This window comes from Nelusetta ayraudi, unplaced genomic scaffold (assembly GCF_046127955.1).
Source record: "Nelusetta ayraudi isolate G7.1 ecotype Tasmania unplaced genomic scaffold, CSIRO-AGI_Nayr_v1 ptg000175l, whole genome shotgun sequence".
Taxonomy (NCBI): domain Eukaryota; kingdom Metazoa; phylum Chordata; class Actinopteri; order Tetraodontiformes; family Monacanthidae; genus Nelusetta; species Nelusetta ayraudi.
In genome coordinates, this window is record NW_027466224.1 from 724,045 (window position 1) to 749,654 (window position 25,610).

General features: G+C 52.1%; 2 protein-coding genes across 3 annotated transcripts in view; one reads left to right on the forward strand and one right to left on the reverse strand.

Moving 5' to 3' along the window:
• col4a4 (collagen, type IV, alpha 4) lies at positions 1 to 19,313 on the forward strand. Its single transcript, XM_076015037.1, has 47 exons — positions 1 to 114; positions 1,688 to 1,843; positions 1,931 to 1,970; positions 4,131 to 4,202; positions 5,758 to 5,892; positions 5,981 to 6,025; positions 6,113 to 6,229; positions 6,496 to 6,564; positions 6,759 to 6,794; positions 6,910 to 6,972; positions 7,059 to 7,094; positions 7,177 to 7,218; positions 7,303 to 7,383; positions 7,474 to 7,518; positions 7,604 to 7,666; positions 7,739 to 7,783; positions 7,875 to 7,928; positions 8,002 to 8,062; positions 8,154 to 8,258; positions 8,338 to 8,493; positions 8,584 to 8,673; positions 8,870 to 9,030; positions 9,103 to 9,175; positions 9,303 to 9,409; positions 9,488 to 9,671; positions 9,762 to 9,830; positions 9,908 to 10,015; positions 10,101 to 10,169; positions 10,347 to 10,496; positions 11,900 to 12,061; positions 12,139 to 12,306; positions 12,378 to 12,521; positions 12,799 to 12,906; positions 13,208 to 13,386; positions 13,674 to 13,737; positions 13,807 to 13,881; positions 13,960 to 14,067; positions 14,442 to 14,549; positions 14,703 to 14,774; positions 15,005 to 15,133; positions 15,226 to 15,333; positions 15,410 to 15,565; positions 15,882 to 16,136; positions 16,519 to 16,635; positions 16,731 to 16,919; positions 17,096 to 17,379; positions 18,041 to 19,313. Exons 2-47 carry the CDS (start codon positions 1,812 to 1,814, stop codon positions 18,296 to 18,298), a joined length of 4,992 nt encoding a protein of 1,663 aa, XP_075871152.1. The 5' UTR covers positions 1 to 114; positions 1,688 to 1,811; the 3' UTR covers positions 18,299 to 19,313.
• LOC142881012 (exocyst complex component 3-like protein 2) overlaps positions 19,269 to 25,610 on the reverse strand; it is a 12,483-nt gene continuing 6,141 nt past the window's right edge. For both annotated transcript variants that reach the window (XM_076015040.1, XM_076015039.1), the window contains exons 3-14: positions 25,267 to 25,502; positions 24,403 to 24,653; positions 23,801 to 24,067; positions 23,609 to 23,727; positions 23,094 to 23,208; positions 22,846 to 22,956; positions 22,636 to 22,736; positions 22,415 to 22,531; positions 22,056 to 22,188; positions 21,611 to 21,889; positions 21,406 to 21,527; positions 19,269 to 20,485 (exon numbers count right to left, since the gene is read on the reverse strand). In XM_076015040.1, coding sequence (XP_075871155.1) covers positions 20,170 to 20,485; positions 21,406 to 21,527; positions 21,611 to 21,889; positions 22,056 to 22,188; positions 22,415 to 22,531; positions 22,636 to 22,736; positions 22,846 to 22,956; positions 23,094 to 23,208; positions 23,609 to 23,727; positions 23,801 to 24,067; positions 24,403 to 24,653; positions 25,267 to 25,502 — 2,167 coding nt within the window. In that variant the 3' untranslated portion in view covers positions 19,269 to 20,169. The remainder of the gene's footprint in view (positions 20,486 to 21,405; positions 21,528 to 21,610; positions 21,890 to 22,055; positions 22,189 to 22,414; positions 22,532 to 22,635; positions 22,737 to 22,845; positions 22,957 to 23,093; positions 23,209 to 23,608; positions 23,728 to 23,800; positions 24,068 to 24,402; positions 24,654 to 25,266; positions 25,503 to 25,610) is intronic.

A 25,610-nucleotide genomic window follows, 5' to 3' on the forward strand; every position in this document is an offset into this window, starting at 1 on the left:
GTGTGTGAGCCACCGCGGCGCTGCTGCAGCTGGAGCAGGAGAGTCCGAGCGCCGCAACAAGTGAGTCCGCCCAGAGAGACCCGGAGAGCGGCGGACTGAGCGCGACGTCCCGCGGTACGTAGTGCGTGCATGTGTGTGCGTGTGTGTGTGTCATCTGTTTATCCTCCGTGTGTCGGCAGGAGGCAACGGGAACTCTTAATTAGCTGCTTGATTAACTGACGTCAGCAGGGGACTTGCTTTGCTTGTGATTAACGCATTTTCAGCTATGAGTGTGTGTGTGTGTGTGTGTGTGTGTGGCAGGTTTTCAGCAGATTTCTGATCCCATCATGATCGTCTCCTCATGATTGGCTCCTGATTGGCTGTTTGCTGTGGACACGTCCAGTCTGTTGTTAATTGGCCTGTAGGTGTGACAGTGCGAGTGGAGCCACCTGACCTGGTGATGACGTCATCAGCAGGTCAGGTGGCTCCACTCACACCTGTTTGTTTGCCCCAAAGGAGTCGGAAGGAAGTTTGGTTGCCCAGTTGTGGAGCTGTAGTCAAGTTTTGCGTGTCCCTCAAACCAAGACGCTCTTGTAGCGTCGTCGTAGCGCTAGCCAGCTAGCTCCCAGCTAGTTCTGTGTGACAAGCTCGACAAGTGTGCAACTATAGTTACGTTTCCATGACCTCTAAGAATTGCGCAAAACCTAAATATTGCAATAAAAAACTGGTGATGGAAACAGCAAAACGTATGGCTGAAAGGTTTCCATACAGAGGTGTAACACAAAAGTGTCATGCAAACACTTTTTTAACATTTACACGTTTAGCGGACGTGACGTACGGGGTCACGTGACCAGTTCACTGACCAGTGAAAATGGTGCGTTATGATTGGACGGAGGAGGAGACGGAATATTTTTTACAAGTCATCAAAGAGAAAAATATCACAGCCGTTCTTTGACGACAATCAAACACAAACAAACAAATGTAAATGTAAATTCTCGTAAAGTCTCGCGGGACGAGAGTTCGAGAATGGCACTACCAGTAAAAAGTTTGGACACACTATCTATTGCAATGGTTTTTTTTTTTTATCTTTAGTACTTTCTTCATTGTCAATACATACTGGAAACATCAAAAATATGAGCAAGATATATGTAATCAGGCAGCAAAGAAAAAGAGGCTAAATAATTCTTCATCATTTCATGGAAGGGGCCTATTTTGAAGAATGTAAATATAGACCGTGTTTGAGCTATTTTACACGTTTATTGTTTCCTACATAATTCCATGTGCAGTTTTGATGCCTACAGCGAGAAACTGCAATGTCAATATTCATGAGAATGAAAGGGAATACATTAAATTCGCAGGGTGTGTCCAAACCGTTTACTGGCAGAATTACGAGAGTTCTCGCGGGACAAAATTTGACAAGAATTACAGCTTGTGCGCTTCACACCGTTCAATGGAAACACCTGCAAACTGATTAATAAAATTACACTTTGTCGAAATTTTTGAAATATTGCTTTTATTTTTTGCGGAAAACTGTCATGGAAAAGCCACTAGTCTAAGATGACTTCAGTGGGCCAAGCTTTGCCGGGTCGGACATCAGATTCCTCTGTTTGACTGCATGTGTTGATGCTAACATTGCCGCGGCTATGGCTAATGCTAGCGCTAGCTCTGAATGTGATGTGGACTAAGCCAGTTTCTGTGTGTACTCCAGGGTGACCAGCAGTGTTGAAGAATCCCAATAGCCTGATTGGCTGAACCCCCCCCCCCCTTCTTGAGGCGGAGTCACAGTAGGCGCAGGGCTGTGGGCGGGACTTCCTCCTCAGCGGAGGACAAAGATGCAGCTAACTTCCTGCTACAGCTGCCTGTGGTAATTATGAGAGGAAGTGGTGGACTAGTCGAGTGAGCAGGAAGTGACATCACAGGTGCTCTAACACATCTGTGTCTCTTGTCTCAGGTGGCTGATGATCCTGGCTCCGCCTCCAGCAGCTCAGGCGGTGAGTGTCTTTGCTAACCTTTGTTGTTTGAGGGCGGGGCTCTGAAGTCAGCAGAACAACCAATCAGGATTGAGGGTGGGCCTCACGCATCGCAATCCTACTGAGCTGGTGCAGAGCAGCAAACCATCACGACCGTCTGAAGCGTCTTGCAGACCGGACCAGTGGGTGGGGCTAGTGGACGGACTGGACCAGTGGGCGGGGCAAGTAGACTGGGACAGTGGGCGGGGCTAATGGACAGATTGGGACAGTTGCCGGGGCTAGTAGACTGAGACAATGGGTGGGGCCAGATGACAGACTGTGCCAGTGGGAGGGGCTAATGGACGGACTGGGAAAGTGGGTGGGGCCATCTTATTGGGGCAGTGGGCGGGGCCAGACAGGGGGCGGGGCCAGCAGATTGGTTGACACTAGGCAGGGCTAATGGACAGACTGCAACAGTGGGCGGGGCCAGCAGATTGGTTGACAGTGGTTGGGGGTAATGGACAGACTTGGGCGAGTGGGCGGGGCCAGTGGACTTAGACAGTGGGTGGGGCCAGTAGACGGGGCCAGGAGACTGGTTAAGTGCGTGGGGCTAATGGACAGACTGGGACAGTGGGCGGAGCTAATGGCCAGACTGGGACAGTGGGTGGGGCCAGCAGACTGGGACAGTGGGCGGGGCCAGCAGACTGATGTAGCAATAGCCACATTCCTGGCCGATGCTACGCCTGACGGAGCAGGTTTACTCAACGCTGCAGGAATTTGGCGGCTACACAAACAGCGCTTGCACTGCATGCTGGGAAAGCGGCTGTCTGGGGCTGGACAGGGGAACCTGGTCTGGCACTGGTCTGGTGGACCTGAGGGTCGGCCTCGGGGGTCAGGACCAATCGCACGTCATCCTGCTGTCTACCAGCAGGGGGCGCCGAGCGAGAAGAGTCTGATCTGACCTGCATCACCAGAGGAAAACTGGAGCATGACCGATATTATCTCACACACACACACACACACACACACACACGCGCACATGCACGCGCACACACACACAGTCAGCTGTCTGCGGATCTCAGATGTTTGTCTGTGTTGACATTCCTCACAGTCTGAACACTGCAAACACACAGCGACTGTATCGCACAGCGTACACAGCAACACTGTGGACCTTCATCATCCTCACCATCACCATCATGACCTCCATGACCTTCATCACCACCAGTTTGTTGCTCCCCAGGTCCAACATCAGATGGAGCTTTATTATCATTATCATTAGCATTAGCATTAGCATTTTCTTTGACAACAGACACATTTGAAGATGTCACCAAGATCAGGAACGCAGAACTTTATTTAACAGTCATCATGAACTCCCTCTCTCTCTCTCTCTCTCTCTCCTCTCTCTCTCTCTCTTTCTCTCTCTCTCTCCCCTCTCTCGCTCTTTCTCTTTCTCTCTCTCTCTCTCTCTCTCTCTCTCTCTCCTTCTCTCCCTCTCTCCCCTCTCTCTCTCTCTCTTTCTCTCTCTCCCTCTCTCTCTCTCTGTCCTCTCTCTCTCTCTCTCTCTCTCCTCTCTCTCTCTATTTCTCTCTCCTCTCTCTCTCTCTCTCTCCCTCTCCCTCTCTCTGTCTCTCACTCTCTCATCTCTCTCTCTCTCCTCTCCCTCTCTCTCTCTCTCCCTCTCTCTCTCCTCTCTGTCTCTCTCCCTCTCTCTGTCTCTCTCTCTGTCTCTCTCTCTCTCCCTCTCTCTGTCTCTCTCTCCCTCCCTGTCTCTCTCTCACTCTCTCTCTTTCCCTCCCTCTCCACATTTTCCTTATTTCCTTTACACCCCAATTGGTCAAAGCATGACCTGTTGGGGTGTAAAGGAAATAAGAAATCCGGATCTGTTCTCGGTTTCTTTCCACAGGGGAGTTTTTCCTGGCTACTGTCGCGCCCTGCTGCTCTCAAGGGGCCTCTGGTTGTAATTCAGTGTTGGACAGAGAAAAGTTGATAAATTGACGACGGTTGTTTGTGTCGTCTTCCTCAGAAGGTCACCTGGCTGGTGACGCTAATAAGAATGAAATGTACGTTCTGAAGACACAGCGAACTTCATTCAGCTGTCCGTCGTATCCGCCGGTCATGTGACCACGTTGAGATATTTTTGGATGATGTTGCGACGCGATGATGTCACACTCATGATGATGTCACATCTCTCTGGGTCTCCAGGGCGACCCCACGGTGCCGTGCGGCGGCCGGGACTGCTCCACCTGTCAGTGTTTCCCTGCTAAAGGAGCCAGGGTGAGACACACACACACACACACACACACACACTGTAAAAAAACAACATTTACAGAGCATTTAGCAGTCGTGTCTCTTCCCATCTTGTCTCGTAACTCCCACGATGCATCAGGACGCATCAGCCAATCAGAACGAGGCCTTCACCTGCTGCCGTGTCTCAGCTGGTTCTGATTGATGATGTATGATGGGAGTTCCAAAGACATTCTTTATGATGTCACAGTGGGACCAACAGTTAAAACTTGGACAACGTCGTGAGCCAACATTGATATTAAAAAAAAAAAAAAGATCTTCCTCCAGATAGAAGAGCAAACATTTCTACATGGACCCAAACAAGCTGAACGTGGAACAAGCAAGGCTAAATACCACACAATAAATGACTTCATATTACACACACAAGCAAAGTCCAATTAAAAAAATTTCAACAGTGATGTTTCTCCACGGGCTGATGATACATTTCAAAATAAAAAATAACAACAATAAACCATTGAAGGAATAATAATAATTTCCTTCAATGAACGTTCTGTCCTGATTGACCTGCCAAAACACATGGGCTGAATAATACCAGTGGGCCAGCAGCTCTAGCAGTGGTTTTATATCGGCCTTGCGAGCCAAATATAATGACACCGCAGGCCAAATTTGGCCCGCCGGCCAGAGTTTGACACCAATGCTCAATGGGCTGCATAATACGGAAGCCGAGAACCTTTCCGTCTTCCGTATTAAAATGAAAGGACCTCCATATTGGAATCCCCCGGGACTTGATTGACAGTCTGGTGTCCGGCTTGTACACACAACACACGGACACAACACACACCGATGCTGTGAAGTAAGACAAACACAACTCTGACTCCGCCTGCTTCCTGAGGTGGAGCAGCTGAACTGCCTGCTCAGTCCTAACCCGGACTGGACCTGTTTGATGTGCCCAGATTAACACTTTAGCCAAATCAAGCTAATGCTAGTCTGTGTGTGTGTGTGTGTGTGTGTGGGTGTGTGCGCGCATGTGTGTGCGCGCGCACGCATGTGTTTGTACAGCTGAGGGCAGCAGACGGGCAGAGAGGATTGTGGGAAGGCGCCTGTCTCACCAATTTCACAGTTGACTTCTTTAGGAGAAAGACAGACGGAGGGAGGACTAACTGAGATCACAGCTGTCACATCTCATCACACACACACACACACACACACACACACAAACACACACACACACACACCTTATCTCTGACTATAACATGATATAAACACAGTGTTGACTGTGTAAGCTAGTTTTATTAGCGTGCTAACTCCTACACAGTGTGTGTGTGTGTGTGTGTGAGAGAGAGAGAGACAGTCAGTGTGTTTGTTACTGCCCTCCTGTGGTCAGACCTATACATGAGGTCCAGGTTCCGTCAGGTTCTTCAGGTTCAGTTCCTTCAGGCCCAGGTTCTTCAGGTTCCTCAGGTTCCTCAGGAGTCCCACCCAGAAGGTTCAGTCTGACCGACCTTCGCTGGGTTTTTTGTCTTTGCTTCCTTCTGGTTCCTCTGAACGTTCTGCTCAGTCTTTTGACAGTGTTCATGTTCTGCAGGGAGTTCCCGGTCCATTGGGTCGACAGGGTCCTCAGGGGCCACCAGGGTTCCCAGGCCCACTGGGGCCTCCTGGGGAGAAGGGTCACAGGGGTGACGAAGGTCCAACTGGAGCTGCAGGACTGAAAGGAGATGTGGTGAATAATAAAACCGGCCAATCAAATATTTGGCAGAAGTCATTTTACCCCCCAGAGTTCCACCTTCACTGTCCTCTTGCTGTTTCAGGGAAGTGTTGGCGTTCCAGGTTTTCCAGGTTTAGAAGGAGTCCCTGTAAGTTGTCCCGCCCCAACAACTCTCACCTGCTATGACTGGCCAAGAGATCGGAGGTCAGATTGTGGTCTGTGTTCACATGTTCAGGGTCACCCAGGTCCTGCAGGAGGTCCTGGTTTTCCAGGATTGGACGGATGTAATGGAACCAGAGGGAATCAGGGACTGGACGGACTTCCTGGGGAGGGTGGACCAGATGGAGCACCGGTCAGATCAATCAATCAGTATCTGCACAGTCAATTCGTTTTAAGACAGTTTGAAACAATTCAGTCAGATTGTAGTGACAGTGTAAAGGCATCTGAATATCCTGGTGGAACCACCAGGACCTCCAGGTGGGACCACCTGCTTTGGAGGTCCAGCAGGTCCCACCTGGAGTTCCTGGTGGAGATCTGCTGATTTGTTCAGACCTTGGGCTCAGCTGCAGGTTGGACTTGTGTGGTTGGGTCACCGTGGTAACAGTGTTTGATCTGCAGGGTTTCCCAGGACTCAAGGGTTTTCCGGGAGATCCAGCATTCTACTTCCTGGAGTATCCTGGGGTACCTGTAAGTACCTGAGTACTACAGTCCACACAGCTCCAAGTACTGCGGCAACAGCTGCAGGTTGTCCACTGACCCAGTCCACTGACCAGTGGTGTGGGGATAGTGGACGACTGGCAGACTGAATCTTATTCAAGAAGCTGTAGCGAGGGAAGGGGGGCGCCGCTGAGCACTGACACTGACTGACTGTTGGTCCACAGGGAGACGTTGGCTTCAGGGGATCTCCTGGCCTGCAGGTGAGGACCAGCTCCAGGTCCAAGACCTCAGACCTCTGGAGTTGAACCTACCATCACTACATCTGCACTGGGGTGAGGAGGGTCTGCAGAACCTGATGGTTCCGTCTGTCTGCAGGGTCAAAGAGGCGTGGCTGGACTGATGGGGGACCAGGGCCCACCAGGACAGGACGGAGGCTCTGTGAGTGACACCAGACTAGAACTAGTAGAACCTGTAGCACCAGTACAACCAATCAGCTCAAAATAAAGATCTGATCCTGTCTGCAGGGTTTCTCAGGACGACCCGGTGCTAGAGGTCCACCTGTAAGTACAAACATGATGGGAGATTTCGGGGGGGGGGCGTGACGATGATATAGGTGGTGATGATGGTGACTTTGTTCTCCAGGGTGAGAAAGGCCGCTCGCTGCCTGGACAGAAAGGAGACGAGGTAACAATGTAGTCCTGTGGACACGCCCCCACAGTGACATCACTGCAGGAACACCTGGATGACGTCACTGTGTTGGTTCCTCAGGGAGATCAGGGCCTCCAGGGGCCTCCAGGACCCTTTGAGTACGTCGACCCACCAGAAGATCTCTACATCAAAGGAGAGCAGGTGATTTCTACTGCGGTTCTACTCTGGTTCCTCTTTGGTTCTACTGCAGTTCTACTGTGGTCACACTGCATCTGTTGCGCTCTTTCTCAGGGACCTCCAGGACTGAAGGGTGTCTGTGGACCTCTGGGTCTGTCGGTATGTTGGACCAGTAGGGTCAAAGGTCTCCACGTTCTCAAAAGTTCTGGATTCTCAGTCACATGTTGGCTGTCGCTGGTTTCAGGGTCTGCAAGCTGGGCCTGGAATGAAAGGGGAGAAGGGTATCGTGGGATTTCCTGGGCCCAGGGTGAGTTGGTCTCCATCACCTCCAGGTTCTTCAGCTCCTCTTGACACCTACTGACTTCTTACCGTTTTTCAGGGATCTTCTGGCAGCGACGGACGTCCTGGAGAAAAGGGCTTCAAGGTGACTGAAGACCGTCCACAGTGTGTGTTGGCAAGAGAGACAGCATTATGACACTGTATGTGTTTGTGTGTGTTTGTGTATCCGTGTGCAGAGTGTTCAAGGAAATCCGGGCCTCCCTGGTCTGATTGGACGAGAGGGCCCGAAGGTCAGTGCTCTCTCTCTCGCTCTCTCAGCCAATGATAGGCTCTGCATTGTGTGACGATGTCCTCTTTTCCTAGGGTATAATGGGCGACCCGGGTGCCAAAGGTCTTCCGCAGAGCACCGACGTCAGACACACAGGTGACTTGGGTTCAGTCTGGCATTGTGTGACATTATCAACACTCTGTGCTGCCATTGGCCAGGTGTCCGCTGAATGCCTCTTGTCTTCCAGGTGATGGAGGGGAGGCCGGGGCCAATGGCCTGAGGGGCCCTCCAGGAGACATGGGGACCATGGGAATGCACGGTCCTTCAGGAGAACCGGGCAGATCTGGACCAGGTGAGAACCTGCACTAGGAGCCGCCGGGTCAGCAGACCCAGAGTTCCAACTAGCTACTGTGTTCTTGTTGTTCTTTTAGGACCTGCAGGGATTGTTGGATCCAGAGGACTTCCAGGATCCAAGGGTGACAGAGGGGATCCGGGTCAGGTCTATAAAGATGGACCGACCCCTGGAGAACCTGGCAAACCAGGACAACCAGGACCCAAGGGACTCAAAGGAGATCCAGGGATTCCAGGTACCGGAAACACTGTGACTCCACAAATAAAGGACGGAAAAACATAACTTCCTGTCATCTTCTCACTGCTTCCTGAACTTTCCTCCGCAGGCTCTTACTGTCTCCCTGGAGTTCCAGGAGATTCTGGGCCTCCAGGTGTGAGGGGTCCTCCAGGTTCCTTAGGCGTCCCTGGAGCTAAAGGTCAGTCAGTGATTAAATAATATTACAAACTGGGTTGCTGCTCCTTCTTTGTGGAACGACTTACCTCTCCACATCAGACAAGCCCCCTCACTGTTGAGTTGAGTATGTAGACGGTCTAGCCGGCTAGCTTAGCTTGCCTCTGTTAGTCAGCTTGCCTAGTTCTTTCTGTCCAGCAGACACTTTCTGTGTGTTTCAGGAAGCCATGGCAGCTGTTCTTGTGGGCCCACGATTCCGCTGACAGGGGTCACCGGTCTAGTTGGTGAGCCGGGACCACCAGGGCCTCCAGGATCTCCAGGAACCCCTGGAGTGAGAGGAGATAGCGGTTCACCTGGGGAGACGGGAGAGCAGGGACAGCCGGTGGGTCATCAGACTGGTTGATTGGTTGATTGATTGATTGATTGATTGATTGATTGATTGATTGATTTTCAGGGTCTTGAGGGGTTTCCAGGATTGAAAGGGGTCAAAGGTCAAAAAGGAGACTTCACTGTGGTGGATATTAGAGGTGAGCACGACTGTTGATCAGTAACTGGACTGATCTGGCTTTTCTTGGCCTTGCCCACATCCCCACCTTTATCGGCTCTTCTAAAACATGTGACTGCCGCCATCAATCACTCTGACCTCATCTGCAGGACCCAAAGGATATCGGGGTGTGCAGGGCCCCCCTGGCAGACCAGGGTTCTCAGGAAGGAGAGGACTTGATGGACCCCCAGGAGTCCCTGGAGACCTAGGCCCCCCGGTGAGTGCCCGACAGGTGGTGCTGCAGAAGTTGACTGGCTGTGTGGAGGAAGCTGCTGACAGCTGCTTTGTGTCCTAGGGCGACAGGTTTCCCAGTTCTCCTGGAGACACAGGCCCTCCTGGACTTCCAGGGCCAAAGGGATTATCAGGACCTCCAGGTCCTACAGGACCAAGTCTAGTCGGTGCAGTGGGCCAACGTGGGGTCGCTGGGGATCCAGGACCTCCAGGAGTCACTGGTCTACCGGGGCTGAAAGGAGTTCCTGGTAAATCTGCCTGTCCAGCACCTTCTGCAACTTCCTGTCTCCTTGTTGATAGACTGTTGGTTCCCTGAGTGCCTTTCTGACATCCTATAGGTGACAGACTGCCGTGTGCACCGAGGAACCCAGGAGCTCCTGGAGAGAAGGGCGACACAGGAAACCCTGGTAAAAACATCTCAACACCTCTGTGTGCTAATTTGTCTGAAATGCTGAACTCCTGCTTTACTGCTTCTTCCCTGCAGGTTTCACTGGTCTCCCTGGACGCCCAGGTTTCCGAGGCATCACCGGACCAGATGGCGCTAAAGGAGACAAAGGACAGTCAGGACTTCCTGGTCTACCTGGACGACAAGGTACTTGATCTTTGAGTTAGGTTAGAGTTTGACAGGCACAAGAGCTTCCTTTACTTTTCTTAATACTGACTTTTCTTTTTCGCAGGACGTCAAGGTTTTGTTGGAGATCCTGGAGAAGAAGGACCTGAAGGCGTCAGTTATGGTGGAGATGCTGGTAAGTCAGTTCTTTGTGTTTCGTGTGTAAATGATGCCAGACTGGCAGCGTTGAAGGTCTAATCTCAGCTAACGTTAGTCAGACTGCTAGCAGCCTGCTAGCCTTGCAGATCTGCTGTCAGCTACCGCTAGGACCCCTGGAAACATGATGGCCTGAGTCTGACTCTGTTTAAATCAGGCTCTCCAGGACTTCCTGGCTCCTCTGGACTGACGGGCCCAGCAGGAGACTCTGATGTTGGACCCACTGGACCAGTCGGCTTCCCAGGGCCAACAGGCTCTCGGGGACCTAAGGGGGTCCCTGGCTCCCCTGGGAGCAGCGGTCCACAAGGTGACTGGCTGGCTTCACTATGGAATGACTTAGTCATAGAATTATAAGAAAAGATCCTCTTTTTTTCTATTTAGACTCTTTTTTTTTTGTTGAGAAAATGTAAATTATATTATGTTGCTTTTCGATTTGTATATGTCATTCAATCATTTCAACACAGGTAATTAATTTAAAAATGAAAAGAAAAGATTCCAACCCATACTCTTTCCCATTGCAGTGCTCCAAGACAGTTTCTAAGACGGTGGAGAACTTAAGAATTCAAGCAATTAAAAAAGGTTGACGATAGTTAGAAATTAAAGATAGAGTAAATTGGATGAAAACAGGTACAGCAATAAATTCAATTAAACTATTTACTTAAACTTGGTCTACTCCATATACATCGCTCTTTCATTCATAACGTTTCCTGCAAATAGTCTCTTATTGTGGAGCGCTAATAAATGCAATATCAAAAATATCAACACAAATAGTAATAATCACAAGTTAAATAAACATCATTTGCTGCAAACATGTAGAACACAGAACAGTACAGGGTTTTATCACTGTACCCAGTGTCTTACCTGAAAGTTGTAATAAAGTTAATCCATATTTTCCAGTCACTTTCAAACCTTTGTAGTTCAAGCCTAAAAGAATGAAGGTTAGCTTCTCCCTTACAAAGATATTCTGAACCACATTGGTCCAGTCTTTGAGAGTAGGAGAGTCTCTGACCATTTCCTTGTAATAGCATTCTTACTCGGCTGGGGGTTCCGGTCCCATTGGGCCATGCGCACATTCAGTCCTGAGGTTTTCAGTGTGGGGCAACTCAGTTTATCCCTCAGTAGATTTTCCACGGATGTTATCATTACTGTGGAGTCACTCTCCGACCCTTCGTCTATGCTGTGAATTCTTAGGTTCTCCGGTCTTGCTCTTGCTCCTGGTCCGTTAGCTGATCTTACAGTTCTGCCTGGAGTTTTAACAGTTCCCTTGTAACCTCCCCCACCCCCTGCGCTCTTTCTTCGGTCTCCGAAATTCACATTTCGGTTTTGTCAACTCTGCTGTCAGTTAGCTTAATGTCCTCTCAACGCTTTCAGAGAGTTTCTGCATTTTCATGCCAAAACTCCCTCAATTCTTGCTTTTTTCTTTACTACTCATTGTTTTGTTTTTTTTATCTCAGACATAGATTTTTAAGGTTTTAATTTACCTTTTATTTGTCTTGATTTGGCCATGTTATAGACGCCTCTTCAACTCCCTCTATTTATGTCAAAAAGTGTTTTGATAAATACGGCAGACTTTTAATGATCGGGGAGCTCTGTTATTCTGCTGCCTGTCTCGTGACTACTCAACCGGAAGGCCGAAAAGATGTTCATTTTAAAAAGTAATTGTTAACAATAATTGATCATTAATACCTTTACTGTGTTTTGTTCCAATAGGAGTGCAGGGTCTGCATGGAGGCCCTGGGTCAAAGGGTCAGAGGGGCCAAGATGGGGCCCAGGGTGCCACTGGCCCAACAGGGTCACCATCTACCTTCTGCAGTCCAGGACAGGCCGGTCCTCGGGGCAACCCTGGACCTCAGGGGCCTGTAGGATCACCAGGTTAGGTCTCCTGTCGCACTAGCAACCTCTCCTGTTCTGGGTACAAGTTATGTCACTGTGTCTTTATTTGTGCTCAGGGTTCTCTGGGGAGAAGGGTGACTCAGGGGAGGGAGGCCTACCAGGGTTTGGCCTCAAAGGTGCAGATGGTAAACCAGGCTCGCCAGGCTTCCCAGGTTATGCCGGTCCTCAAGGCCCCTCTGGACCCATTGGGGATCCAGGGCCACAGGGGCCCGATGGCCAGAGAGGTGAGCTCAACCACTCAGCAAGTCGTTTGAAGGGTGTCATGGCAACCAAAACACAACTCCTACTGTTTCAGGTCTGACTGGGTCCTGGGGCCCACAAGGGTTTGCAGGTCTACCTGGACCGACAGGGGCCCCTGGAGCCAGCGGAAACAGAGGGGACAGGGGCCCCACCGGCCTTAACGGAGCTCCGGGTTGTGAGGGCATAAAAGGAGAGAAAGGTGAGTAACAGCAAACTGAAGCTTCTCTTCACTGTCAGGGCTGAGAAGGAAAAGTTCCCATCCACAGTTTCAATTAATCAATCAAATTGTATTTATAAAGCACTAAATCACATCCAAAGGGTCTCAGACTAGGCTAGGCTACATGTAGCCACAGCCACATCCCCACCAACCACCACCCATAGTGGTACCGCAGTATTAGGACCTGAATGACTTGCAGTATTGGTGTTTTGGTTGGGTTTGTGTGTTTGGTGAATATCATTCCTGTTTCGTTGTGCAGGTCTGAAAGGGGCTCCAGGTCCTACAGGAGAGACCAGGTTGATCCTGATCAAAGGAGACCAAGGACAGCAGGGACTTCCCGGGATCAATGGCTTCCCTGGACCACGAGGTGAGACAGCAGCATCTGGGTGCAATGTTAAGCAGGGAGAGGCAGGGAGCGTCTGACTGGCTTCTAAGTTTCAGTGGTTTTCAAAGTGGGGGCCGTGGTACCTTTGGGGTTTTGTTGTTATATTTCTTTACATATTTTGGATCATTGCAGGTTGGTTAGGGTCAGAGTTGGGGTTAGGGCTGGGGTTGGGGTCAGTGGGTTAGGTGTAGGGTTAGGATTCGGGGGTCAAGGTTGGGGTTTGGCCTTTGTTGTAGGAGTTTCACCAGGAAGGTCATAAGTAAAGGCACCTTTGTCTTAACAGGAAGTAGAGGTGTGCAAGGAACACCTGGCAAATCAGGTTGTGCGGGCCTTGATGGGCCTCCTGGGATTAAAGGTCAACAAGGATCACCTGGACGTCTGGGTAGCCCTGGACCACCAGGACACCCTGGACATCCAGGACCACCGGGATTCATCGGCTTCCCAGGAGAAGCAGGAGATCAGGTAAGACGCTGTTTCCCTCTCACAGTGGAACAGGAAGTAGCTGCTCATCACATAAAATAAGGAACACAGTACAGTTGAAATACAGCCATTGGTCACTGAATTACCCACAGAACAGTGAACAGTAGAACTTTTGGTTTACTTTTCTGTTCTTTTTTAATTATCTATTATTCTTTTTTTTTTCTTTTATGTAGTAATTTTATAAGAATTTTGAAAAATATTGATCTTTTCTACTCCAGTTTTAGCTTTGATGTCTTTGACAAATGTATCTGTTGTTGTTTTGACATCAGGGTGACCCTGGCTGTCCAGGACAACCTGGTGACCCTGGTCACCAAGGATGTGTTGGACCCAAAGGTAGGAACTGACTTGTGGCCCCACCACGATGTGACCCATTTGGAGGTTTGACTTCAATTTGTGTTCCAGGTGACAAGGGAGACTCTACTGGGTGCCCTGGGCTACCAGGAGACAGGGGACCTTCTGGAGACACTGGACCATCAGGTGATGATCTGTTGATCCTGTGAGCTTCTTACACCAACCTGAGGCCAGTCGGATGATAAATAGATGTTTTTGTTGCAGGACTTAATGGGCCTCAAGGGGATCCTGGTGGACTCGGATTCATTGGCTCTCCAGGGCCAAGCGGGCACAAGGGAGATCCAGGTCATCAGGGAGAGCCTGGTGAAGCAGGTACTGGAACATGGAGCGTGGAGTTTTTTCATGGAGCTTTTTCAGTCCACAACCAGAAAACAGTTCAGTTAGATATTTAGACCAATCTACATATTGACTCACTAAAGTTTGATGGATAGACTTTGGCATCACCTGCTTCTTGGATGTGATGCACTCTCTGCCGTCAACATAAAGATGCTCTGAAACAAGGTTTTCTGGGTGGAGCAGAATCTGAAACTTCCCCGCTAGCTGGAGGCTGCATCCTGGCAAGGGTTTATTCTTCTTCATGAGTTGATTGGTTCTGAAAATAATTCATTCTGAACTGATGGGTTTTCCCAAGAGACCAGAATGAAATCTGTTGCTTCTGTGAACTGACTTCATGTGGAATCCTTCAGGTGTGGTGGGTCCGCCGGGCTCCAGAGGTCGACCAGGACTTCCAGGTCTTCCTGGTAAAGCAGGTGTCGATGGTCCTCCAGGCCTGCAGGGCTGCCCAGGACTCAAGGGTCAGAACTCAAAACTGTTAGACTACTTGGATGAAGGAGCTTGTGTTGTGTAACACAACCATGAGATCCTCGTCTGCTGTTACATCAAAATGTTTCTCTTGTCTCTCAATCAATTTACACATTAGTCATCAGATTGTGAATTTATTGAATTAGGTCCTCCTGGACCACTGGGACTTCACGGACTGGATGGACTGAAGGGAGTCAAAGGAGACATGGGAACTAGAGGTGTGAGTCTGCCTCCAATCACACTGGCAACCAGGGACAGTCTTGAAATCCAGGTTTTGGCTCAGACCTTTTGGCATGTAGTTGCTTTATATTGTTTGTCAGAGCATCCAAAACACATTTGTCGTCTATTCAGCAACAGCCTTGAGTTCATTGACAGGCTAAGTTCTCAAGACAGGTTGAAGTCACTCTTTGGTCGAAGTCATTTTGACGATCCTCTGCTGCCTGTTCAGGTCTTGGTGTGCAGGGTCTTCCAGGTGCCAAAGGTCTTCCAGGAGAAAAGGGTCCTCTAGGTCCCCGTGGACCTTTTGGTTCTTCCCAACCTGGTCCTCCAGGACCTAGGGGTTCCCCAGGGCCCAAAGGTCTTTAGCATCATTATCATCATTTTTTACATAGTTTTGTCTAATTTATATGACAATTACAATTTAAGTAATTTGTACTTTTGTTGTTCTAGGTCCCCAAGGTTGTAGTGGATATCCTGGAAAACCTGGACCAGATTGTCAAAGTCCAATCCCAGGTTCTCGAGGGGATTCCGGTCTCCTTGGACCAGATGGAGATCCAGGTTGGGCTTCAGTTTCCACGTTTAACCAAGAAGAAAATAAATGCTTGAAGACTTGTAACCTTGTCTGCTGTTGCAGGATGTCCTGGTGAGGTTGGGGTCGCAGGTCAAAACCCTCCTGTACCTGGAGACGATGGGGACAATGGCATCATGGGGTGTCCTGGGAACAAGGGCGAAGTAGGTGTTCAAGGGTCCAGGGGAATGCCAGGTGTCTTTGGAAATCCAGGAGTGAAAGGTCAGATTGTCGGTCTAAATGACAAGTTGATGTCTGTGAAGGTTCTGGGGTTGTTTTAATGTGGAAGGGTTTACTTGAGGCCACTGGCATTGGTCTTGCAGTCTTGGAACATCATTGCAAAAACAAGTCCAGTAGCCTTAACTGAACCGATGTCCAGCTGAATCAACTTAACCCTTCTACATTAAGACAAGTTGATGGAGCAACACACTTTATTGCACTCCACACAAGGCCTGAACACAACCGTTCAAAGTTGTGTGTGCGTCTGTGTGTGTGTGTGTGTGTGTGTGTGTGTGTGTGTGTGTGTGTGTGTGATCAGGTGCTAGGGGAGCTCCAGGTTTGATGGGACTACCAGGGCTCCGGGGTGCTCCAGGGTCAACTGGCCCCTGTGGGCCTCCCGGAGTGAAGGGCTTTGTTGGCCCAGTGGGTCCAAAGGGGGATCAGGGCCGGGTGTCTCTTTGCCCAAACCCTGACCCTTCCACTGCTCCTGTGGGCCCCGAAGGGTACCTTGGCCTCCCTGGCCAACCTGGAGATGTGGGTCTGCAGGGGGCAACTGGCTGTTCTGGACCCGCAGGTGAGCAGAGTGGAAACCCTTGATGCTACTCTGAGCATCTCCAACTCATTTCTGAAAGCGCAGCACCAGAGACAATCACTCTCAGCTTCGCTCAGGGACTTGACCTGTCAAGCAGGTCTAGACCAGCAGCTTTGAGCCACTAGACCCTGGACAAAACAGCATCTGCTGCACCCAGAACGACAGAAAAAGGCAAAAGAGAAAAGAGTTCAGTTTTGAACTCCAGACCAAACATTGACCTTTGAAGTTTACATCTGGTCGGACTTGAGTTGAAGAATTCTTGCAAATACATTCAAAAATTCAAAGCTAACCAACTGGATGGACTCAAGACATGCCCACCATCAGACGATCGGATCAACCCTCTTATCCTCTGTCAATGTTTCAGGTCTGAAGGGGAATTTTGGACCTGAAGGACTCTCCGGCACTAATGGGAACCCAGGTCTAGATGGCAACCCGGGTCAGCCCGGTCCTGAGGGTGAGAGAGGAGCAGAAGGATGCAAAGGTACAGCTTGTGTCACCAGGTTCACCCCAGCTGGTTGTAGTTTACTGACTAAGATTGTCAATGTGATTTGCTAACATATCATCCTGCGGCCTCAGGTGATCCTGGACCTCCGGGTGAACCGGGACCACAAGGACCAAGAACCTTCCTGAACTCTGGCTTCCTGTTGGTGATGCACAGCCAGTCCAAGAGGGTTCCCTCATGCCCCCTGAACATGAGGGTCCTGTGGGCTGGATACAGTTTGCTGTACCTGGAGGGTCAGGAGAAGGCTCACACCCAGGACCTGGGTCAGTTCTTACACACACACACACACACACACACACACTGAGCTCCACCAGGTGAATCGGACCAACCTTCACGTATTTTAAGGTCCAACGGTTTAGCACGTTCAGCTAAAAACACACTGACGCCTTTTGTCCCGTCTCCACGACGACTGAAGTTCCTGACTTCCTGTCCCGTGCAGGCCAGGCAGGCTCATGCATGCCGCTCTTTTCCACCATGCCCTTCTCCTCCTGCAACATGGGGACCTGCTCCTACGCCAGTCGCAACGACAAATCTTATTGGCTGTCCACGACAGCAGCCGTCCCCAGTATTCCAGTGGGCGGAGCCTCCATTGCAGACCACATAAGCCGCTGCGTGGTGTGCGAGGCCCCCTCCTCACCCATCGCACTGCACAGCCAGACCTCGGAGCAGCCTGACTGCCCCCCCAGCTGGAGGAGCCTGTGGACTGGATACTCCTTTCTCATGGTGGGTACAATTGTGGTTCTGGTACTAGTACTGGTGGTTCTGGCAACAGTGCTAGTGCTAGTGGTTCCGGTACTGGTGCTAGAACTGGCAAGCGGTGCATTTCATGCCTCGGCCATCAGTGACGTTATATTTAGTCCACCCTAAATGAATACATCACCTGCATACAGGTGTCCTAGTGGAGCGCAGCGTAGTTTCTGCAGCATTTAAGTCATAGCTAAGATCCAGTACCTAAGGCCACTGATACCCGCATTGTCTGCAATTCGTGGCCTGCCATGTCGGTTCTGCTGGCCTAAGACAGATTTCATATCACCTGGCAACACAAGCTAGCTGAAATATGATTGGATAAGAGCTCTACTGTAATATACAACAATGGAAGCAACGCAACCAAGTGGATGCTGTGTGACGTGAAAAGAAGAGAATATGGAGAATAACTTTATTATGATATTAATGGGAAAATGTACCTTTCTAAGTCTGGTTAGCCCACCAGAGAAGGTCTAGCTAGAGTGCTACTGGTTCTGGTACTAGTAGCAGTGCTGGTGGTTCTAGTGCTAGTACCTGGTGGTTCTGTAACTAGTGCTGGTTGGACTGCTGCTATTCTGTTCTCCAGAATCAGGGTCCGGTTAGTTTTGAACCTCGGGCCCTCTGTTCACTCTTTCTGCAGCACACAGGCGCAGGCGACGAGGGCGGCGGCCAGTCTCTGACATCGTCGGGCAGCTGTCTGAGCGACTTCAGGGCTCAGCCGTTCGTCGAATGCCAGGGGCCTCGAGGGACCTGCCACTACTTCGCCAACATCTACAGCTTCTGGCTGACCAGGGTGGACCAGCATGCCTCCGCCACCAACAGCTCCGCCTCCACGCTCACAGAGGCGTGGCAGCAGAGGGACAACATTGGCAGGTGTAACGTGTGCATGAGGGAGTGAGGAGGAGCGAGGAAGAGGAGGAGGAGGAGGAGGAGGAGGACCCCTGTCCCCCACTGCGGTCTGGAAGGATGGACAGGAGGTCAAAGGTCAGTCCGCCTGCTGACCACGCTGCCAGCCGATCACGTCTGGACCTGGACAGTTTTCCTGTTTTCGATCAGGTTGTCACCAAAGCCTCTGAGCGGCCGACTGAAGCTGCGAGGAATCCAACCAATCACGTCGGTTCTTCCAGATCCCTCATCGCTCTTCGGTCCTCCGGCCTCCTGCTCCTCCTCAAACTGGATCCCGTACTTTGTAACTCATCTTCTTGCTATTGTTATTTTATTTTCCACTCTGTGCTTTTACTTTGAAATCTAGCGGCTGATTGGCTGAGAGACCTTCATGAGACGTTCTGTTCAAAAAATGACCACAATGACCAAAAGGCACGCCTCCGTCAGGCTGCCACCAGCGCTCTGATTGGTTGCCGGGCAGAAGAAGAAGAAGAAGAAGAAGAAGAAGAAGCTGTGAATCTCTTCCGACCTCCGATCGCTTTGTGTTTCCACCTCCGCTCGTCTTCCGCCGACGTCACGTGACTGAAGAAGAACCCGGGAAGAGCGGCCGCAGCCAGTCTTGTTTTCAATAAAGCTCTCGCCGGCTGAAGGTCATGTGACTGCCGCCGCCACTCTGGCCGATACTTCTTCCGGACGACGTTGTGTTTGATTTGTAAATACGTTTGAACCTGCAGCCTTTTATCTTCGTTTCTCGTCATCAGTATTTATTTAGCGCCAAAACTCGCGTTTGTCCTTCCTTCATTTTGCCGACTGAGTCGCTGAAACTTTCCTTCCACCTTGACAACACAACCTAGACCGAAAAAAAACGCGTGTGCGCGTGTGTGTGTGTGTGTGGGCGGGGCTCTGCCCCTTCTAGTTGGGGAGGGTTGGGGGGCGGGGCTTTGTTCACAGCGTGAATGTGGAGGAAAGTCGCGACTCCCGAGTCATTTTAATCTCATCACATCTTTAATAAAACAGCATTGACGCTCCTCTGTGTCCGTTTCATGGAGTCTCAGCGGGAACCACTAGGGGGCAACGCAGACACATCTTCAGAGTAGTTTGACAGCGCTTTGAAATGAGCGGCTGAGCTGATCCATTTTTTTTTTATTTTCAATAAATCTGATTGGTTTACAAAGCAGGACTGTGTGTGTGTGTGTGTGTGTGTGTGTGTGTGTGTGTGTGTGTGTGTGTGTGCGCCCTCTACTGGTCACCAAGTGTCACTACACAATGAGAGCACAGGAATATGAAGAATATAAAGACGCTCCAGTTATGAAATGTTCTTGATTCGCGACACAAAACAGAAAAAAAATGAAAATCTTAACAAACAATCACGTGACCGTCGACTCGCCGGCCCCCGATTGGACGTCGGGCCGTCCGTCTCTCGTACCTTCCGTTTGAGTTGATCAGACTTACTTCTTGGTGGGCGGAGCCTGTCTGTGACAGCTCTGCCAATCATCATCATCATCACGCTGGAGGAGGAAGCTCAAGCTAGGCGTGAAGACCTGATTGTACAACGTGGACCCGACGGTCCCTGAAGGCAGCACACTGCTGGCGACGCCGTCCAATCACAATGGACCTTTGGTCCAAAGAATTAGCAGGATTTCTTTTAATTCATTAACAATTTCTGGGATTTCAGCAAGCAAAGAGTTGAGTCGTCGGCCTTCTTTGGGCTCAACCCCCTCTACAGACTCTGCCCCCTCCAGGCTCCGCCCACCAGCTGCCTGTCACTTTCTGCCTGAAGTCCAGAAGAAAAGTTTTGGACAAAAATGTCTGCAACATTTGCTGGACGGGCGTAGTTCTGGCGAGCCGTTGGCTGGGCGTGGCCTGTCGGATGGGTGTGGCCTGTCACAGGCCGTCCTCCGGGCTCTCATTGGTGGCGGCGGCGGCGGCGGCGCTGCGGTCCTTGCGGGGCCGGGGCCTCATGCTGCCGAAGAAGGAGGCGAGGCGTCCGAGGCCGAGGTTGAGGCAGCGAACCTCCGATGTGACCGGCACCTCGGCGAAGACGGCGCGGTCCCGAGTCAGTCGTGCTGGGCCGCCGCCGCCGCCGTCCATGCCATCACCGCCACCGCTCTCGATGTCCTGGATCACGTTGAGGATCTCCTGGCGCTCCGCCGGGCGCCGCATCCCCCGCAGGTCCAGGATGGACGCCACGTGTTTCTTCCTGCGGGACGCAGAGAGAGACAGCGGTGGCTAGTTAGCCGTTAGCACGCAGGAGCAGGAGGGCTGTGATTGGTAGGTGGCGGACTGTCACAATAATCACAGGACCAATCACAGGTTACACAGTCAGCTTAGTTCAGAGTAGACTGAAGAGCTTCTTCTTTCCATCACCGCTAGAACTGCGCAAAACCTAAACATGGCCATAAAACCTGACAACACAATTACACAACACTGGACGTGACGTACGGGGTCACCTGACCAATTCACTGACCAGTGAGAATGGCGCGTTATGATTGGACGGAGGAGGAGACGGAATATTTTTTTACGAGTCATCAAAGAGAAAAACATAACAACAAGCATTCTGGACAGCAAGCAAACATAATTACTTTTCTGATGCGCTTCGTGCCTGCAAGTCACAACTGCACGTTGCACTTCCTCCTCTCGATCTAAACTGCCAATCATGAGCCACAATACAGCCACAGTCCATGTGTGGCCCTAGCAGGTGATGATTGACGAGAAGACTTCTTCACCACCGAGATCAGGAACCCGGGATCTGTGCCATCGTGACCTCTGACCCTCCCAGACACAGACCAACACTTTCAACATGGACGGCAGCTAAAACCAATCTTTTCTCTCTCTATCCCTCTCTCTCTCTCTGTCTCGCTCTCTCTCCCTCCCTCTCTCTCTCCCTCTCTCACTACATTTGCTGTGTTTCCTTTTCAGATGACCTTTGACCCTCTGGGGTCTGGATATGCGAGTTTTTCCTGGCCACTGCTGCCCCCTGCTGCTCTGGAGGCTCGGCTGTTTTTTCCTCTGATTGAACAGAGATGCTTTGAGGCGCCTTTGGCGGTGGTTTTTACCACTGGACAAATAAAAGTTGACAGATTGATTGATTGACTGATAGATTGAAGGGGGCGGAGCTACCTGATGTCGGGGAACTCCCTCACCAGGACGGCCACCTCCATCTGGAGCGCCGGGATGTCCTCCAGCTGGACCATCTCCGAGAGGTGGAGCAGTGCGTTGTCCAACCAGCCGGAGGGAGACTCCTGAGGGGGCGGGGCCGAGACCACTAGTGACTCACTGATTGGCTGACGGGTGAATGGATGGATGGAGTGATTGGCTGACTGACCAGGTCCTTGAAGAGCTCTGTGATCTGCTGGCCGTCGTCCCTCAGCCGGGCCGCCACCTTCTTCCTCATCTTCAGCGAGGTGCAGGTGAGGCGCCCCCTCATGGCAGCCCGCAGGTACTCCACCAGCACGCGGCGGTGCAGCTCCGACACCAGCAGCTGGTACGGCGGGCCGTCCAGCCGGCGGTACCGCTGGAAGGTCTCCCGGATCAGAACCACCACCTGGTCCAGAGGCTCCGTGATGCTCAGCCACTTTTTCCTCACCAGCCGCTCGAAGAAGGGCTGGAGGCGGGGCCAGATACATAGGGAGGGGCAGACAAAGGAGGCGGGGCCAGGGAGGGGCGGGGTCAGAATCCTTATTGCAGACAATACGCTGCTCCGCCCATTTCTTAACCAAGACTTTAAAGTATCAATATCTGTGTGTGTGTGTGTGTGTGTGTGTGTGTACCTTGATGTGCTGGTACACCCTCTCCGTCAGCTCTTGCACCCCCTGCTGGACAATGTGGTCCAGACATCTGTTGGCGCGGCGGAGGGAATCTTCGCTCGGAGCCTCGGAGGGGACACAGCGACGCACAAACCCTCTGCACACACACACACACACACACACACACACACACACACACACACACACACACACACACACACACACACACACACACACATACCATCAATAACTGGTGAAGGCATCGTGGTGCGTTCAGGGTCAATGAGAGGTTCCTCCCATCAAGAGCTGCTGCCGGCCTGTGTGTGTGTGTGTGTGTGTGTGTGTGTGTGTGGTGCGTCCAGCAGGGGGCAGCGTGGACCCACCTGAGCGGAGGGCAGCAGTTGACCAGAGCGATGGTCTTGACCTCGTATCCGTGCTGCAGGTGGGGCAGCGTGCCGCTCTGCACCGCCTCCTGGAAAATCTCTGCCTTCTTCTGGAAGCTGCAGCAGCGACAGGTGGAGGTCGAGGCAAAGGTCAGGCAGCGGGTCAGCGCAAGCAGGGGGCAAACTACGGCCCGAGGGCCCAGAAGAGTCCCTCAGCTCACCTGTACAGGAAGTCAGCCAGGCCGTTCAGGGTGCACTGAGCCACTCTGGCCCCCAGGGCGGCGCTGACGGAGGCGGAGCGCTCCAGGTCCACCGTCAGCCGCTGCACACACACACACACACACACACACACACACACACACACACACTTCAGTCAGCCAATTGACTGGGGTGGTGCTGCCCACTCTGACCACCAGGGGGCAGCCTCTCACCTGGATGACAGTCTTTGCCAGTGTGAGCTGAAACTCCTCCCCCTCCACTGGCTCCGCCCACCGCCGCTCCTCCTCGTCCAGGACGGCGCTCAGCTCTGTGGTCACGGTGGCCTGGAGGGACACACCCACATCCACACATCCACCAATCAGAGAGGGCCTGCAGCCTCAAGATTAGATATCTGAAGGTGTGTGTGTGTGTGTGTGTGTGTGTGTGTGTGTGTGTGTGTGTGTGTGTGCACGCGCCTCACCCTGACAGAGTTGAGACAGTCCAGTTCCAGCCGGTCTACGGTCTCAGGAGGCAGCAGGGGGGGCAGCTGACAGTGGGGGGGCGGAGCCGTCATGCAGACTGGCTGCAGGATGTCCCTGCAAGACCATGACCAGAACCATGAGCCCTGGTCCTGGGTTGAGTACCGGTCCTAGTCCTAGTCCTGGTCCCAGTTCCTGTTACACTCCCAGTCCTGGTCTTAGTCCTGGTCCTAGTCCTACTCCTAGTCCTAATCCTGGTCCTTATCCAAGTCCTAGTCCTCGTCCTTGTCGCAGTCCTGATCCTTTTACCCAGTCCTGGTCCCGGTCCCAGTCCCAGTCCCTGTCCTAGTCCTGGTCCTAGTCCTAGTCCTAGTCCTGGTCCTGATCCTGGTCCTACTCCTAGTCCTACTCCTAGAACTAATCCTAGTCCTGGTCTTAATCCTAGATCTATTCCTTTTCCTGGTCCCAGTCCCAATTTCAGTCCCGGTCCCGGTCCCGGTCCCTGAGGTGTGTATACCTGGTGTAGATGTTGTGCAGGAAGTCCAACAGGAAGTAGACGTCGCAGGTCTCCTGCTGCTGCTCGCTGAGTTCCTGCAGGCGTTGAGTCATGGCCCGGTGGTAGCTTTGCAGGTACACCTGAAGGGGGCAACAGAGGTCAGAGGTCACGGCCAGAGCCCGCTGGTGCCAGCCCACTCTGGACTGAGCTCACCTGGAAGGGCTGAAAGTCCTCAGGGTAGATGTTGACCACGTTCCTCTTGGCGGCGCCGAGGTCCTCCACCATCCGGGCCCGCAGCCGCTCCAGATAGCGGTCCAGCTGGCCCGCCGTGACCTCTGACCTCTGGGGCAGCGCGCCGTCCGCCGCCCCCTCCAGCGCCTCCTTCCAGCGCTGCTTCAGGCGGCGGGGCCGCGGGCCACCAGGGGCCGCCGACTCGCTGAGGGCCCATTTCTGATCCACCTGCTCCTCCTGTTGCAGCACCTGCACAGCAGCGGCCTGGATTAGCTTAGTTTACCTTAGCCTAGCCTAGCCTGGCCGAGCTTGGTTTATCTCAATTTAGCCTAGTCTAGCCAAGCTTAATTATCTTATTTTAGCCTAGTCTAACAAAGCCTATCTTAGCCAAGCGTAGCTTAGTGTATCCTATCTTTACCTATCTTAGTCTAGCCTAGCTTAGTTTATCCTATATTGGCTTAGCCTAGCCTAGTTTAGCTTATCTTATTTTAGCATAGTCTAGCAAAACTTAGCTCATCTTATCCTAGCCTAGCTTAGTTTATCCTATATTAGCCTAGCCTAGCCTAGCCTCGCCAGCCACTCACCTGCACCACCAGGCCCAGGTTGGGTCCAGCTGTCCTGGTGTGGAGGGCCTCCTGAACGACGGCCCACAGCTCCTTCTGCAGCTCCTGGTAGAGCAGCTCCACGTCCTTGGCCTTGCGCCGCCCGCCGTCCTTCAGCTCGTCTGAGTCTGCGGCGGCGGCGGCGCCGCTGCTGCACTCCTGCTCCAGCTCCAGGATGTGGCCGTCGGCCAGCAGAAGGTCCCGCTTCTTCACCAGCTGCAGGATCTCCAGCACTGGCGGAACGGAAGGAGCCAATCAGCAAACAGGAAGTGACGTCACCGGCGCCGCCACTGCCGCCGCTTGGTGAAGATGCGCCTCCCGCTGGCAGCAACGGTGGCCACGCCCCACACAAAGCCGGACTATGTGGAGGGGAAGGGAGGGAGGGGCAGAACCAGCGACTCGGCTGATTGGATGGCAGAAACGCAGCGACGCCGAGACTCATCGAGCATCGCATCGGTAGCCGCCATGACGAGCGGCGCCAAAGTCATGGACAGGACAGGACAGGTGTGTTTGTTTGGGTGTGTGTGTGTGTGTTTGCCCCCTCACAGTCTCAGCCAACCACAGAAGAATCCTGAACTGGAGGGAGAATGTTCTTCTTCTGTGGTGATGACAGCAGTGTGTGTGTGTGTGTGTGTGTGTGTGTGTGTTTGTGTGTAGAAGAGGATTCAGGTTCTACCCCCATCATCTGTTGTTTACCACACACACACACACACACACACACACACAATCTGATCAGGGTTGTGCAGGTTGGAGCCTGCAGACACACAACTGGCTCTCAGTGTGTATGTGTGTGTGTCGGTGTGTGTGTGTGCGCGTGCGTCCGTCCCCTCCTCCCCCGCCCCTCACCTGACAGCGGCTCTCTGGGCTTGACTTCCGGCGGGGCCTCAGGTGGCTCCGCCTCCTGGCTGTGCTGTGGCTCCGCCCCCGTCGCTGGCCCTGCCTCCTTCTTCTTGCCCAGACCAACCATCTTCATGAAGGAGATGCGGCGGCTAGCCGAGTCTCCGCCCCCCTCGCTGATGTCCTCCCCATTGGCCACGCCTTCCCGCCGTGAGCCCAGCGGGTCGCGGTACTTCCCCGCAAACCTACAGGGCAGGAGGAGGGGCAGCTTAGCTTAGTTTAGGTTATCTAAGCCTGGTCTAGCCTAGCTTTTTTTAATCTTATCTAAGCCTGGACTAGCCTAGCATAGTTTA

What these genes read in the sequence shown, in the direction of transcription:
- col4a4 (XM_076015037.1), top strand. Translation starts at nt 1,812, where the DNA reads ATGCAGCTAACTTCCTGCTACAGCTGCCTGTG. An exon ending in CAGGACTGAAAGGAGATGTG is followed by an intron (nt 5,893 to 5,980) that starts GTGAATAATAAA and finishes TTGCTGTTTCAG; the next exon opens with GGAAGTGTTGGCGTTCCAGG. An exon ending in CTGGACAGAAAGGAGACGAG is followed by an intron (nt 7,219 to 7,302) that starts GTAACAATGTAG and finishes TTGGTTCCTCAG; the next exon opens with GGAGATCAGGGCCTCCAGGG.